The 14,481-nt window shown below is 43.2% G+C and overlaps 1 protein-coding gene across 2 annotated transcripts in view; it reads left to right on the top strand.

Moving 5' to 3' along the window:
- slc4a2a (solute carrier family 4 member 2a) overlaps positions 1–11,969 on the top strand; it is a 34,130-nt gene extending 22,161 nt beyond the window's left edge. For both annotated transcript variants that reach the window (XM_061732730.1, XM_061732732.1), the window contains 12 exons: positions 525–709; positions 786–969; positions 1,809–2,012; positions 2,090–2,238; positions 4,048–4,242; positions 4,373–4,582; positions 7,237–7,326; positions 7,417–7,583; positions 7,891–8,144; positions 8,864–9,033; positions 10,351–10,524; positions 11,793–11,969. In XM_061732730.1, the coding sequence (XP_061588714.1) occupies positions 525–709; positions 786–969; positions 1,809–2,012; positions 2,090–2,238; positions 4,048–4,242; positions 4,373–4,582; positions 7,237–7,326; positions 7,417–7,583; positions 7,891–8,144; positions 8,864–9,033; positions 10,351–10,524; positions 11,793–11,873 (2,063 nt within the window). In that variant the 3' untranslated portion in view covers positions 11,874–11,969. The remainder of the gene's footprint in view (positions 1–524; positions 710–785; positions 970–1,808; positions 2,013–2,089; positions 2,239–4,047; positions 4,243–4,372; positions 4,583–7,236; positions 7,327–7,416; positions 7,584–7,890; positions 8,145–8,863; positions 9,034–10,350; positions 10,525–11,792) is intronic.
- The last annotated feature ends 2,512 nt before the right edge of the window (positions 11,970–14,481 follow it).

Below are 14,481 nucleotides of genomic sequence, written 5' to 3' on the forward strand. Positions count from 1 at the left end.
CAGATTTGTTCATTCCAGGGTTTTTCAGTCCAGGGTTGTTTATTCCATCTATTTACCCATTTCTAGTTTAACTAGAATGGACGGAGTTAAAGACAACTAAGATGGCAATGACAAGAGCTCAAATAGAGTGATTTCAAATAAATCTTTGGAAAATCTGCAGGTGACGTCACAGAAGGTGTGTCCAGTTGTATTCACAACATCAATGAGGTTGGTAAGAGTTAGAGACACTCAACAAAAAAACCCAGAGGCTTAGATTAGTGCTGGCTATAAGGCTTGATAAAACCTCAGCTGACCAAAAACAAGGAGGTGTGTTTGTAAAGAGCAGGGTCCCAGTACTCTGCCTTGGAGTTTCCCAGATTTATCAGCAAAATCTGTGCACATCCAAATATCTATAATGACTTTTAAGAGGTACAAGTTGAAACATAAGCAAACGTCTTACTTGGGAGAGCCCTGGTGATCATATGTGATGATGTGTGGAGCTGTTGGTTGTTTGGGTTCAGGTGGTTTCTCTGCTGTGTCTTCAGGCAGCCTCGGGTTCCTGGACCAGCCCTCAATAGTGTTTGTCCGGCTGCAGGAGGCGGTCCTTTTAGAGTCGGTGTTGGAGGTTCCTGTCCCTGTCAGGTTCCTCTTCCTCCTCTTGGGCCCACCCACTGCTAACATTGACTACCACCAGATTGGACGCTCCATCGCCACGCTTATGTCGGATAAGGTCAGTCTTGACAGACACATTTTATGGGATATCTCCACTAAGTGGTGTCAGATGGTCATTTTGACATTTCCTTTAGCACTTCAATGAAGCAGCGTACGAAGCAGAAGACCGCCAGGAACTGCTAACAGCCATCAACCATTTTCTGGACCTCAGCATGGTCATCCCTCCATCTGAGTTTGGCAAAGATGAGCTGCTGCACCAACAGGACCAGAAGAAGAAGGAGCTACAGGGGAAACAGGGCAGCAATCAGCCGGATGAAGGTCGGGCCTCTCACTCTCTCACTCACTCTCACAGTCCTTTTGGTCACAGATGCCTCTGGAGGATGGGTTTGTAGGTGGAGGAGAGAAAGATCAGATTATGATCCACCTTGCTGAGAGCAGGTCGTGCAGAGGACCTGTTTGCATATAACAAGTCTAACATTTTGTTTCTGCTGGTGGAAGACTTGAAAAACTGTTGAAACGTTGGAAATGTGACAGAGAGAGACGTGGCTGAAATCACCAGTCACAGTTCAAAATGTGCAGGGTTGTGGAGTCTGTAGCCTAGCAACAACAACTGATGTTGTGCTGTCACAAGCAACGCCTGTCCTAGGTGACGTCGGGATGTAATCTCCCACTACAATAACACTGGTGACCTCTCTTAGTAGATAAAAATGATGGAAACTCACAGCTAAAAATTGAATATCCAGGCTGCAGAAACAATGTTTCCACGTCCTGGATCACAACTGTTGTTGACAAGCACCAATTCCATTGCCCTTACCCTTTCCTCTTCAAGTCTTCAGCATTGTCTGAAAGCCGGACAGAGACACGGTGAAATCAGGGATATACTCCTGTAACCATGTCTCACTTAAACACATTCAAATTTATCCAGATTTCATGAATGAGGTTCATTGAGTGGATCATGAGCTCCTCTGTATGCCAGAGTATTCTAGAGACACATATGAGGACATCTGTCTGACAGCTACCAGATTAATTTTATTACGGTTTTTACACAAAAAGAACACAAGACTGTGATAATTTGGTCCACTTGACTGGACAGTAAGTTTTGAATCAGGAAAATTGTGACCTCAGAGGTGTTCCTGAGCATTTTTCTTCTCTTCCAGATTCTCTTGTTCCCTCCAAACCCGGAAATGAGCCTCTGAGACGTTCAGGACGTCTCTTCGGTGGTCTGATCAAAGATGTGACGCGACGCTACCCTCAATACGTCAGCGATCTCCGCGATGCGCTGAACCCTCAGTGTATGGCTGCGGTCATCTTCATCTACTTCGCCGCTCTGTCTCCTGCTATCACCTTTGGTGGACTGCTTGGTAAGTCCGAACCTCAGAACTCAGGACCTGACCTCTTGGATCATCTTAAACACCTGCCATCTCTGTATGTGGCGCAGGTGAGAAAACTGAGGGTCTGATTGGCGTGTCGGAGCTCATCGTTGCCACGGCGCTGCAGGGCATCGTGTTCAGTGTGCTGGGAGCTCAACCTCTACTGGTGATCGGCTTCTCTGGACCGTTGCTGGTTTTTGAGGAGGCCTTCTACACTGTGAGCTCACCTGATACACCAGAAGCAGCTTTCATTCATGTTGCTACATTTTCCCACTAAAAGCCCTGAAGATATCTGACTATCATCTCCAACTGTCCTGGTGGTACACATGGCTCTGTCTTGAGACCTTCTTTATTTCTCTTGATGGAGTGCACTTGAAGAGACAGTTAGAAGGAATAGTTGTGATTAAAGATCCTTAAAGATGTGTCAGCATGGACCTGGAAGCAGCTCCTCTCACATTTGCTTCAGTTTGTGTGTGTGTATATATATTGCATTCCTTGTCATTATCACCCCAAAAATATGTCGTTTGTTCAAATGGTGATATGTAGTCATTGTTCACTTTTTTCTCATATCAAAGTTAAGTAAAGTGGTGACATTTTAATCTACCTTCCTCCCAGATGAAATACTAAGTACTCTCCTGCCTCTCTGATCTCAATAGCTGTAGTTGTCCAATCAAATCTAAGCACCTCCCAAACACCTGGAGTCTGTCTCAACTCGTCTCTCACACAAGACTCCTTCCTTTTTCAGTTTCCACCACTTCATCCTCTGCTCTGCCTTTGTCCTCATCATCTTCCTCATGACCAGGGTCATCCTACACACCACCATCCTTTGACGTCTGGGTACACTCTCCCCTACTACTATTGGTCAGATGGTGACTTGCTAAACTCCTTCAGGTTACATCGTCTACACAAGATGTAGTCCACCTGTGTGCTCCTACCTCCACTCTTATAAGTGACCCTGTGTTCCTGCCTCTTCTGGATAAATTGTTCACTACAGTTATTTTTATCCTTTTTGCAAAGTCTACCACCATCTGAACATCATGTCCTGGATACCAAACCTGCCCATCACCCCTCATCACCTCTGTTGTCTTCTCCAACATGTCCATTGACGTCTGCACCAATCAAAACAGCTTGAACTCTGCTCCTTAGCTTCTAGCCTTACTACCTTTCCACCTGGTCTCCCGAGTACACAGAAGATCAATCAACTCTCTTGCTTTTCCCGACATAATCCAAACAATCACAGTTCATACTTTCAGCTCTAGTCTTTCTCTTTCCCCCTTTTCTCTCTGCCTACAGACACACCTACCTCCTCTCCTTCTTCCAACAACAGTAGCCCAGTTTCCATCATCAAGGGTCAACAGCGCAGATGGCGGTTGTTGTTAAGCCAGGCCTCGTCTGATTTGGTATGGGGTTCATCAAGAGCGTCAGAAGCATTTTAAATGTGGGGAAGACACACTGGTGAGGGGCCTGGATGGCCCTCACCCAGAACGTTTTTAATGAAGTAAATGCCATTTCCTGTATTCTTGTGCATTTTAACAGTTTCTTAGACACCTACTTCTATGGAGCAGACGTGGACTTATTCTTGGCCTTACAAAACAGTCAAACTGGCAAAAACTAATCTAACTAAACTAACAATGGTTTTGTCATTGTGGTATTTAGATAAAGTAACTGAAACAAATTGAGGCAATAATTTTGAAATTTGGGGGGGTGGTCGGCGGCATCCCCCTCACATATAATGGTTGCAATGCATATGGAAGTCATGGGTCTTGTGATTTGCTTTTTTAGTTTGGCATGGGTCTTACATCAGATGTCCTTCCTGACACGACCCTCTGCATTCATCCGGACATTGGACCGGGTTCAGATGACTCCAGCTTGTGACCCCTTCAGGGTCCATTGAACACACATGACTACTGAAATATAGAAATTTGCCCAGTAAAAGGCTAACATAAGCAAATATTCTGAAGTGAACTAAACAAAGGTTGATGGGTTGTTCTCCTTTCTACTGCTGAATCTTGGTGTTCCTCTTTAGTTCTGTAAAGACAACGGGATCGAGTACCTGACGGGCCGGGTGTGGATCGGTTTCTGGCTGATCCTCATTGTCATCCTCACTGTGGCTTTTGAAGGAAGCATTCTGGTTCGCTTTGTTTCCCGCTTCACTCAAGAGATCTTCTCCTTCCTCATCTCTCTCATCTTCATCTACGAGACCTTTGCTAAGCTGGTCAAAGTGAGTTCAGGAACGTGCACAGAATGTGATGGGACTAACTAAAGAATATGAGGGATTGTTTTGTCATCAGTCACAAACTCGGGAAATTCTTTCAGACACCATTCAAATCTTATTTTTTGGTCTCTCCCAGATCTTTAAGGAACATCCACTCCAGAACTGTCACCATGGAAACAACACAGTTTCTCCATCCCTGTGTAACTACACCATAGCTGCTGGGAGTCCTGGGAAGGTTGTCGGAGAGCCGAACACAGCACTGCTGTCACTGGTCCTGATGGCTGGGACATATTTCATCGCTTTCTACCTGCGCAAGTTCAAGAACAGCTCCTTCTTCCCAGGAAAGGTCAGTATCATGAACTGTATGACACGAACCGGTAAAATGGTGCTTTGTTGTCAACAGACATTTATAAGGAGTGCTCTAGAAGCCCAATTGCAGGAGCTGTGATCATTTGTCAGAAGCTGACTCCGCCCATCTGCTGGTTTATCCAAATGTTGTGAAACAAAAATATTTAGCCAATAAACCTGGTGGATGCTTGGACCACACTGAGCTCAGTTACCACATGCTACTAATTTATCTTAGCTCATGCTAACCTATGATGCTAACAGTAATTCTTGTTGCTGAGGAAATTATATTTCAGATGTTCTTTTGTTAGGCCCAGTCCCAATACTCCCACTACCCCTACTTTTCAGCCCTACCCCTAAATTTTGCGCGTTCCCGTGAGGGTAGTGGTGTCCCAATTCCTCTTTTCATCTAGGGGTAGTGGCGAAAACGAGGGCTAGTGGTTATCAATCTAGCCCTTCAGAGCGAGGGTTTTCAGATGCTCACTAGCTGACCGAGTACTAGAGAAATTTCCCAGAATGCTTTTCGTCGTCATTTGCAGACTGAATCAAACGAAAAAACATGGCGGACATTTCTTATTTTTTAGTGAATAAAATCAATATTTTGAGTTAGTTTCTGCATAAAAATGCATTTTGATTACATTTCTAGCGAGAAATATATATTTTACTTTTATAATATTCATTCAGTGAATGTATATAATCACTTGCTTGCTCGTTGTTGCGAAGATCTCGCCAGAATAAAGGCTGATTTATGGTTCCGCGTTACACCAACGTAGAGCCTACGGCGTAGGTTAGGCGACGACGCGCTGCGTACGGTGTGCGTCGCCGCGTACCCTACGCCGTAGGCCCTGCGTCGATTTAACGCGGAACCATAAATCAGCTCCCGAGCCGGCGGCTCTAGATATCCCCCGAAAACATCGGATCAAATTTCTTAACAGGCGTTATTAGGATAAACTGAGCCCAGGTTGGGGATCTTAACGGTTACTTTTACGCCTGAAAAAATATTAAAACTTAATAAAGTGGCATATTAACAACGCTACAGCGGAAATTAAAACGTCCTTTTAGCTCTCGGCTTCCTGATATGGTGTGACGTATGTGCAAACGTAACTACGCAGTTGCTTACGTACCCGAAGGTGACCACGCAGTGACGTAGCAAGTGGTGTCTCAATCCTTAGGGAAGATTACAAGGGCCCTACTCATTTTTAGGGCTAGTGGTAGTGGGTGAGGGCTAGTGGTAGAAAGTAAGGGGTGTATTGGGATTGGCCCTTAGTAAACTGTGATCTGCCCTCTGATTCTTGAGAGCACTGACCCCATCAGAACGATTACGCTGTAGAAGCCACAAGAAGTGCCAAGTAAATGATGACAGCTGGTATTTAACCATAAACAGCTGTAAATAAAAATACCATGCCCCTGATTTTCACATATATTTGTTGCTTTTGATCATTTTACCTGACAAAGTAAACAAAAATTCCAGTTTTTCCAGTTTATCAAATTCCAGGTACAGTTGTTATGGATGTGAAAGCTAATAATGGAGACAAAAACTGCTTTATAGTTCCAGGCAGGTAAATATGTTTATTTTTATGGTAAAGTTGAACAGTTTACAATGGAGCTCAATGGAGATCAATGTACTGTTGAATCAAAACCCTAGTGCTCAGTAGAAAAACTGCAAGTCCTGATCCAGACCCCAGTGGTCAGTAGAGGAACAGGTCCAGATATTCCTGCAGGGGTACATGGCTGAACCGGGACATGCTGACCACATTTGATTTCCTGGCCATTGCTCTATTACCCCTTTTCCATTATATAGTTTTTGACTTGACTCAACTTGCCTTGGGGCACAAAAACCTGTGGACCCCTTGTTGCACCCCGAAGTGGGTTTGCTTGCAATTTTTCACTGTACCAAAGTTTAGTTGTGAAGTAAATATCACGGCTGCTGTTTCGGGATTTTAAATGTGGTAGCTGTGAAGGAGTTGCTCTGAAAACTCATTAGAGACATTACTCTCTGGCCACTCAGTGGCCTGCAGCCTGGTGATGTTGCATTTTCAGCCCGTCCTAACTTGATTGGAACCCTGGCCAAGAAGGTGCAAAAAAAGGAGGTACCAACCGGTATCATCTTGTGGAAAACCCTAAAAACAGAGTAAAGTTGAGTGGAGCCGAGCCGAGTAGATAGTGTGAAAGCCCCATTTGTGAGCACTCATGAAAAAACGTAGCCACTGTGGGAAAGAAGCGGATGTCCTGTCTAGATAACTGGACCAGCGGTGAAAACCTACTGAAGGAGAAACCATGCTGGTACAGACTTGATCCTTGGCCCTGACTCCAACTCCCTGAACTTAAGAGGATATGCTGCAGATGTTGTGATAGCAGGTACTTCGGGGACCCTTGGAGGTCCAATAGATTCCTTGACTCTGTTTGAACCAGCAGCCTCTGAGAAGTGGGTGAAGCTGTTTGGGCTCATCAGTGAACAGACACAAATGGTCACTTCCCATAGCCGGTGACCAAAGGGGAGGGTAGGTACGAAGACTGACTGGTAAATCAAGTGCTTCGTGTTTTCAGCTCGTTTTTCACCACGACGGACCGATGCAGAATCTGCATCTCTGCTGATGCTGCTCCGGTCCACCTGTCAATCTCCTGTTCCATACTTCCCTATTGTGTGTGTTTCAGCTCCGCAGGACCATCGGAGACTTTGGGGTTCCCATTGCCATCCTCATCATGGTGCTGGTGGACTACAGCGTGGAGGACACGTACACCCAGGTCCGGCTGGAGCACAGTTGGAGGTTTTATCAAGTGCACATTTACTGAGAAAAGATCTGATAGGTGAATCTCTCTCCTATTGGCTAACAGAAGCTGAACGTACCCAGTGGGTTCTCGGTGTCTACCCCAGAGAAGCGAGGTTGGCTGATCTCTCCGCTGGGCTCGGATGGACTGTTTCCTGTTTGGATGATGGGAGCCAGCATCCTGCCAGCAATCTTGGTCTTCATCCTCATCTTCATGGAGTCCCAGATCACAGCGTACAACACTTATATACAAACCTTTCCTGTCAGTTAGGATGTGTTGTTCCCAACATGAGATTACTTTGCCATAACTCAGGGGTTGTTTGTTATATATGAAACTAGGTTGTTCCTGTTAATCTGGGAACACTTGGTGTTGATTTAGGGCACTATTTTTGTCGACTTTTAGTTTTTAAACCTGGAAAAACATTGTGGTAGATTTCTGTTCAATAAACAATGAGTCTGGATGTGACTTTGGTTCCCAGTCTCAAGCATTTGTAGGTGTCTTCTATTACCTGGTTTTCAGTCTCTTTTGTCTGCCCTACAGGCTGATTGTCAGTAAGAAGGAGAGGATGCTGATGAAGGGAACCGGTTTTCACTTGGACCTCCTGCTCATCGTGGTGACGGGTGGGATCTCAGCCCTGTTTGGTTTGCCTTGGTTATCAGCTGCTACGGTTCGATCGGTCACACATACCAACGCCCTGACTGTCATGAGCAAAGCTGTCGTCCCTGGAGACAAGCCTCGCATCCAGGAGGTCAAGGAGCAGAGGGTGACAGGCTTCCTGGTGGCTGTTTTAGTAGGTATGACTACTGTAAGGTGCCTTGAAAAACTGTGTTTTGCGGTCTGGGGAGCTGGTGAGTGCTATGGATCAATTTGTGTCGGCTCTTTACTTAGCAGCGTGACATCATACCAGCGTGATGCAGTGTCTCCTGTCAATACAATAATCACACCACCAATAACTACTCCTTTTAAAATAAATAAAGAATTAAATGGTGTTTACATTGATATGGCGAAAAAACTGTTGGAAAAACTGTTGATGATGTCATAATCAAAACTGATTACATTAGTATAATTGTTTAATGGATCCTACCAAGTCCTACACTGTCATGGAGACACAAAAGGACCATCCTCCAAGGTTTCATCCAAAAAGCTGTATTCACGATGACTTAATCCAGGCAGTAAAGAACATTTCTGTTCCTTGACTGACCACTGGGGCCTGGCTTCAGACCTTCAGTTCCTCTAACAACCACTAGGGTCTGGATCCAGATCTGCAGTGCCTTTACTGACCAATAGGGTCTGGATCCAAGAGTAAGTCAAGCCCCATTGACCTCAATGGACAACTCTCCATGGACTACCCTCCAGACTAACGTTGCCTGGACCTCCAACAGGACCCAGCTGTGATGAAGCCCTGGGTATTCTGAGTATTCTGAGTAATCTGAGTACTGTACTAAACCAGACGTTCCGTGCCGCTCAGTGGAGATGTACTTTTTGTCTGCTGACCCGGTGTTTGCTCTGTAAGGTCTGTCCATCGTGATTGGCGAGGTTCTGCGTCAGATCCCTCTGGCTGTGCTGTTTGGGATCTTCCTCTATATGGGTGTGATGTCCCTGAACGGGAACCAGCTCACAGAGCGCCTCATTCTGCTGCTGATGCCCCCCAAGTACCACCCGGACCACAGCTATGTCCGCCAGGTAAGCCCAGTCTCAGTCTTGCACCTGTCCCTAAGGGGTTGAGTCAGATAAGTAGATGATGATGAATCGGACGTGGTAGCACACCTGAATTTGACGTACGACAACAAAGGTTGAGCTCTGACATACTCATTGCATGACTTCAGTGCTGTGACATCAGAGGTGTCAAGTAACGAAGTACAAATACTTCGTTAACTTACTTAAGTAGAAATTTTGGTTATCTATACTTCACTGGAGTAATTATTTTTCAGACGACTTTTTACTTTTACTCCTTACATTTTCACACAATTATCTGTACTTTTTACTCCTTACGTTTTAAAAACAGCCTTGTTACTCTATTTCATTTCGGTCTTTAAATAAAAACTATCCAGTTAAATTGCTCCATCCGGATAGAGTGAATTTGGTTGTGGTTGTTTCAGATGTTCTTGTCCAGTTTTGTTCTTACATCCGTTCCCTCAGATTCCTGCAACTAAACTTGGATGTACATTCCAATAAAGGTTAGGATAAATGATAACATGCCTCTGAAGTTTGACTTTTTGCACCATTACAATACTTATAGGCAACTAGTCATCATATCTTCTGCTCTCTGAAACACATGTTAATGCTCAATAGTACACATAGATGGTTCTTTAATATATTTGCATTATACTAAGATGCATTCATTTTCAATGGCTTTTGTCCTTAATGGCTTTTTTCCCCCTTACGTTACTTTTACTTTTATACTTTAAGTAGTTTTGAAACCAGTACTTTTATACTTTTACTTGAGTAAAAAACTTGAGTTGATACTTCAACTTCTACAGGAGTATTTTTTAAATCTAGTATCTATACTTCTACCTGAGTAATGAATGTGAATACTTTTGACACCTCTGTGTGACATCCAGCTCTTCACAGACAGTTGATGCTCAACAACAAATCACAGCTGGGGGGTCGTGGGGAGATGGACTGCACCTGCAACCATCCGGTTTTATCCAATGATCCTCCTGGAGAAAAACCAAGAACAACATAGTGGCTCAGATTAGTGGAGTTCGGTCTGGCAGCTGCGCATCCTGTTCTGCTGAAAGAACTGCAACATGGACGCAGCCTGCATGAAAAAAAACCCTAAAAAACTTTATTTCACATCAGATGCTATGGTCTTGATCAAAAACTGGACTCCAAGTGTGAACCTGATCTGGACCTGGACCTGGACCTGGACCTGAACTTGGACTTTGACTTGGACTTGGACAGAACCTGGACTGTTTCAGCTTGGGTCATGCAGGACCTGGGCTGGGATACTTTGGTCTTAACTGTATTGACGGGTAACTCCTCTGTTGTGTCCCACAGGTGCAGACATTGAGGATGCACTTGTTCACTCTTGTCGAGCTGACATGTCTGTCTCTGCTGTGGGTCGTCATGGCAACAGCGGCAGCTCTGGCATTCCCCTTCATGCTGCTACTGACCATCCCCATAAGGATGCTGCTGCTGCCCCGCATCTTCAGCCGCAGGGAGCTCCAGAGTGTGAGTCTGCCCTGCTGCCCTGCTCTTTATACATGTCCTACATACAGGAACTACGTTATAGATGGTCTTTATACAGGATTGTCCCAGAAAATTAGAATATTGTGATAAAGTCCTTTATTTTCTGTAATGCAAAAATGTCATACATTCTGGATTCATTACAAATCAACTGAAATATTGCAAGCCTTTTATTATTTTAATATTGCGGATCATGGCTTACAGCTTAAGAAAACTCAAATATCCTATCTCAAAAAATTAGAATATTCTGGGAATCTTAATCTTAAACTGTAAACCATAATCAGCAATATTAAAATAATAAAAGGCTTGCAATATTTCAGTTGATTTGTAATGAATCCAGAATGTATGACATTTTTGTTTTTAATGCATTACAGAAAATAAAGAACTTTATCACAATATTCTAATTTTCTGAGACAGTCCTGTACTTGTCTGTTGTTGTTTGTGTAGTTCTGTAATGGCATTGAAGCTGTGGAACGATGTTCACATGGCACAGCGGAGCTTTAAAAGAGGAACAAACTGGCTAAAATCTCACTGAGCCAGCAGTCACAGAACAAAAAAAAACACTTCATTGTTTATGGTCCAACTCTGAACTTAGTCCCATATTTGGTGTTTCACCTTTAGACATCAGATTCCAGTGGAAACACAAGTCTCTGGGACCAATCGAAAACATCTCTGATCCGTCAGAATGTTTCCATTAATGGTAGGAGAGTACAAAAGCAGGACTACGGAGAGCTTTCTTGAGCAAACCTGCTGTTTTCCTCTCCTACTTGTTATTTCAGTTGAGGTGTCAATCATCCAGATCAATCATCGTTTCTGAGATATGTTCTTGAAACACCCACAGCTCAGCAACTGTTCCACATGGGGGCGCTGGAATGCAAGGAAGACATCTCTAATACAAACCCAAAACTGTTCTTGTTTAAATTAATTTATAAGTTTAGGAATGTATCATTGTAATCATATAAACATGGATAGTCTTATTAAACATTCCTCTTCAAAAACCTCTAAAAACTCTCCTGAGATTGAACTCACGATGAACTCATTAAAGATTAGACGTGTGGTTTTAGGCAGGCTATAATGTGATGGGTTATGACCTCACAAAATAACCCTGGCTTGTCATTGGTCAGTTTTGTGAGCGAGGCCTATGGGGAGGGTTTTCTTATTTCTGAACCCCTCAGTCCTCTGACCCGCAGCTGCTTGGACTCTGCCATCTGGTGGACAGTCCTGACATGTGTCTCTGGTCTCTGGTCCTGCAGCTGGATGCTGATGATGCAGAGCCCCCCCTGGAGGAGAAGGAGGGTCAGGACGAGTACTCGCAGCTGCAGATGCCCGTGTGACCCGCCGCCGCGTGGCCATCAGTCGCCTGTCTGTTCACCTGAGTTTGTGTTTTGTGTTGACGCTGCTGAAAGATGATTGGACTCCTGCTGTCTGTCAGTAAACGCTCAAGTTTTCCTTTACCCTGGTCTTGTTGTTTATTTCTACACCTCCTGTTCTCCTGCTTAATCCTGCTGAGCAGTTTCATTCATGGACAGAAGTTTCCAGGACTTCTCATTGTTCTCACAGCACATTATCCAGACCTCCCAGTAGTCCCACTATTCCCCATCACTCCTGTTGTCCAAACAAAGCCCTCTGTAAAGGAGCCTCATTCTGTATTCATTTAGCTGATCAATTCACGACAACCTGTAGGTGTTCAATCCGACAAAATGTTCAACCTGACAAGATATTTGACATTATGAGGTGTTTTTCACATGGTGTTAAAGGTCATGAGATATTTGACTTAACAAGATGTTTACATAATAAGATGTTTGGCCTGATGAGATGTTCCTGATGATGTGTTCTCTCCAGAGTAAAGCTGCACTTTATTTTAAGGAGCTTGAGGCAGGATTGAGGCAGGATTTATGAAAAAATGTGTCTACGTTTTAAGTTTTCTAGTAATAATGTCAGATGAAGCGTTCCAAACCCAAAAGAATGAGTCCTCTAGTGTATCTCTCCATTGCCTTGAACAGGCTGTGTGCTTCAAAATGTGCTGCAATTCGGAGGCCGAATTTCCCGCGCTGTCCTGCGGATGCTACGTCACATGACGCTGCATGCACGTTCTCCCCGTTCTCCCGTGCCGGCTTCACTGTTGGCTGCAGTACCCCCAACGGCCGTCGTGGCGAAGGGTGGCGCTAGAGAGTCTCATTTCTTAAAAGGAGCCTCATGCTCCTTTAAATCATTCTGACAAATATTTTATACCTGAAAATGTTCATCTGAATGCAGTAAAAACAACAACAAAAGAAACCACCACTGAAATAAAGTAACATTTTAGTTACTGGGTATGGTATACAGTATACAGTATACAATAATTGAGCTAAATAAAATGATGTGATGAACATCCCCCTCCCTGACATGTACGTGGCACCCTCATCACGTGGCTTAGTTTTGATTAGTGGGTATCCAGAGTTATTATAGTTTTGTATTTTTCCATTAGTTTTAGTATTAGTTTTAGTTTGTTATTATAATACGTGGTTCGTGGGTAAGGTTTAAGAAGTTCAGAGCAGGAATTACAATACAACACACAACAGTGTGTTGTATTGTAATGTAACAAAGTAACACATGTAACAAAGTTATTATCATGTGTCCCTTTTTAAATTTCAGCACCTGCCCCTCCAAAGGTCTCTGCACGTCGCTGCCTGAAACAGGCAGCTTCTTGTCTTCATTTGTTAAGTTTTTAATTACAACATGTAGATCGTATTTTTTTTTACACTTTAAAACAAGATAGTTTCACAATAAATGTACTTTTGGTGTAGGTTTTCAGACACCGGAAAAGCTTTCCCCTTAACCAAATAATTTAGAAGAAGAAGAAGAAGAGGAAAAAAATAATCTGAGTGTACTATCCAGGAAACTCAGAAAAACAAGCAGGTATCACTATAACAACAGACTTTAAAGGGGTTCTGTTTCATAAAGAGAGTTTGTGATCATCGAGAAAGTGTCAACTGTGGAGTCATGACAGGAAAAAAAGCAGCATAAATTGATAGTGGGAAGATAATTCTGAAAGACTTGTCTGTTCAATAATCTTGGCTGTAAATATTTACCTGGCATTTAAATGTTTTTGTACATGGAAAAATATAAAAAAAAGAGAAAGATACAAATAACTTTTCACCCATTAAACAGCAAAGCACTCAGTTTGAAAGTTTGAGGTTCAAATACCTTCAGACAAAACTATTGTTTTCTACCGAAAATAGGTTATTTTCATATGACACCTGACTTATGTTTGTAAATATATTTAATTGTATATAATTGTAATAATAAGAAATATATAATAAAAAAAGGAAACCTCTGTAACCAGCAGTGAACTGGGGTTTTAACCTAAAACGCTTATCAGTCTCTGCAGATGCAGATCTGCAGTCTCCTGATACAGGGCAGATGGCTAACATCTAGTGGTACATTTGTGAATTGCAGACTGATAATTGGGATATTTACCATGTCACGTTAGAATACCGATATAAAAAGTAATTGTGATTAAAATGTGAACAATTTGGTTAAATTTAGATATTTTTTTCAGTTGATGAGGAACATCTGCTGGAGATGTAGAGATCTTAATCATTAAGGTGTCTTTCTCTCTCCTCAGGTGGATTTCTCTGTACCTCCCACTAGTGAAAATCCACTTTTACACTTCTCCCGAGTCATTGTGAACTTTCAGAAAACTGTCTTTGTACAGTGAAAATCTGGAACCTGGGTGAATGTAATCAAGGTAGGAGAGAAGATGGAGGACTTGAGAGCAGATTGTAAACATCAGGAGAGGAAGCTTCATCAGTACGTCTTTCAGCAGACCGTTATGACCCGGCTCTGCCAGGGTCAGGGAGTCGCAACAAAGGGAATTGTGACAAGTTGTAAAATGTGAATCCCAGGAGTTTATTGTAAAGCCAAAGAAGAAAAGAAACGGGCACACAGTGGGTGATGTAT

Source organism: Cololabis saira, chromosome 10 (assembly GCF_033807715.1).
Source record: "Cololabis saira isolate AMF1-May2022 chromosome 10, fColSai1.1, whole genome shotgun sequence".
Taxonomy (NCBI): Eukaryota; Metazoa; Chordata; class Actinopteri; order Beloniformes; family Belonidae; genus Cololabis; species Cololabis saira.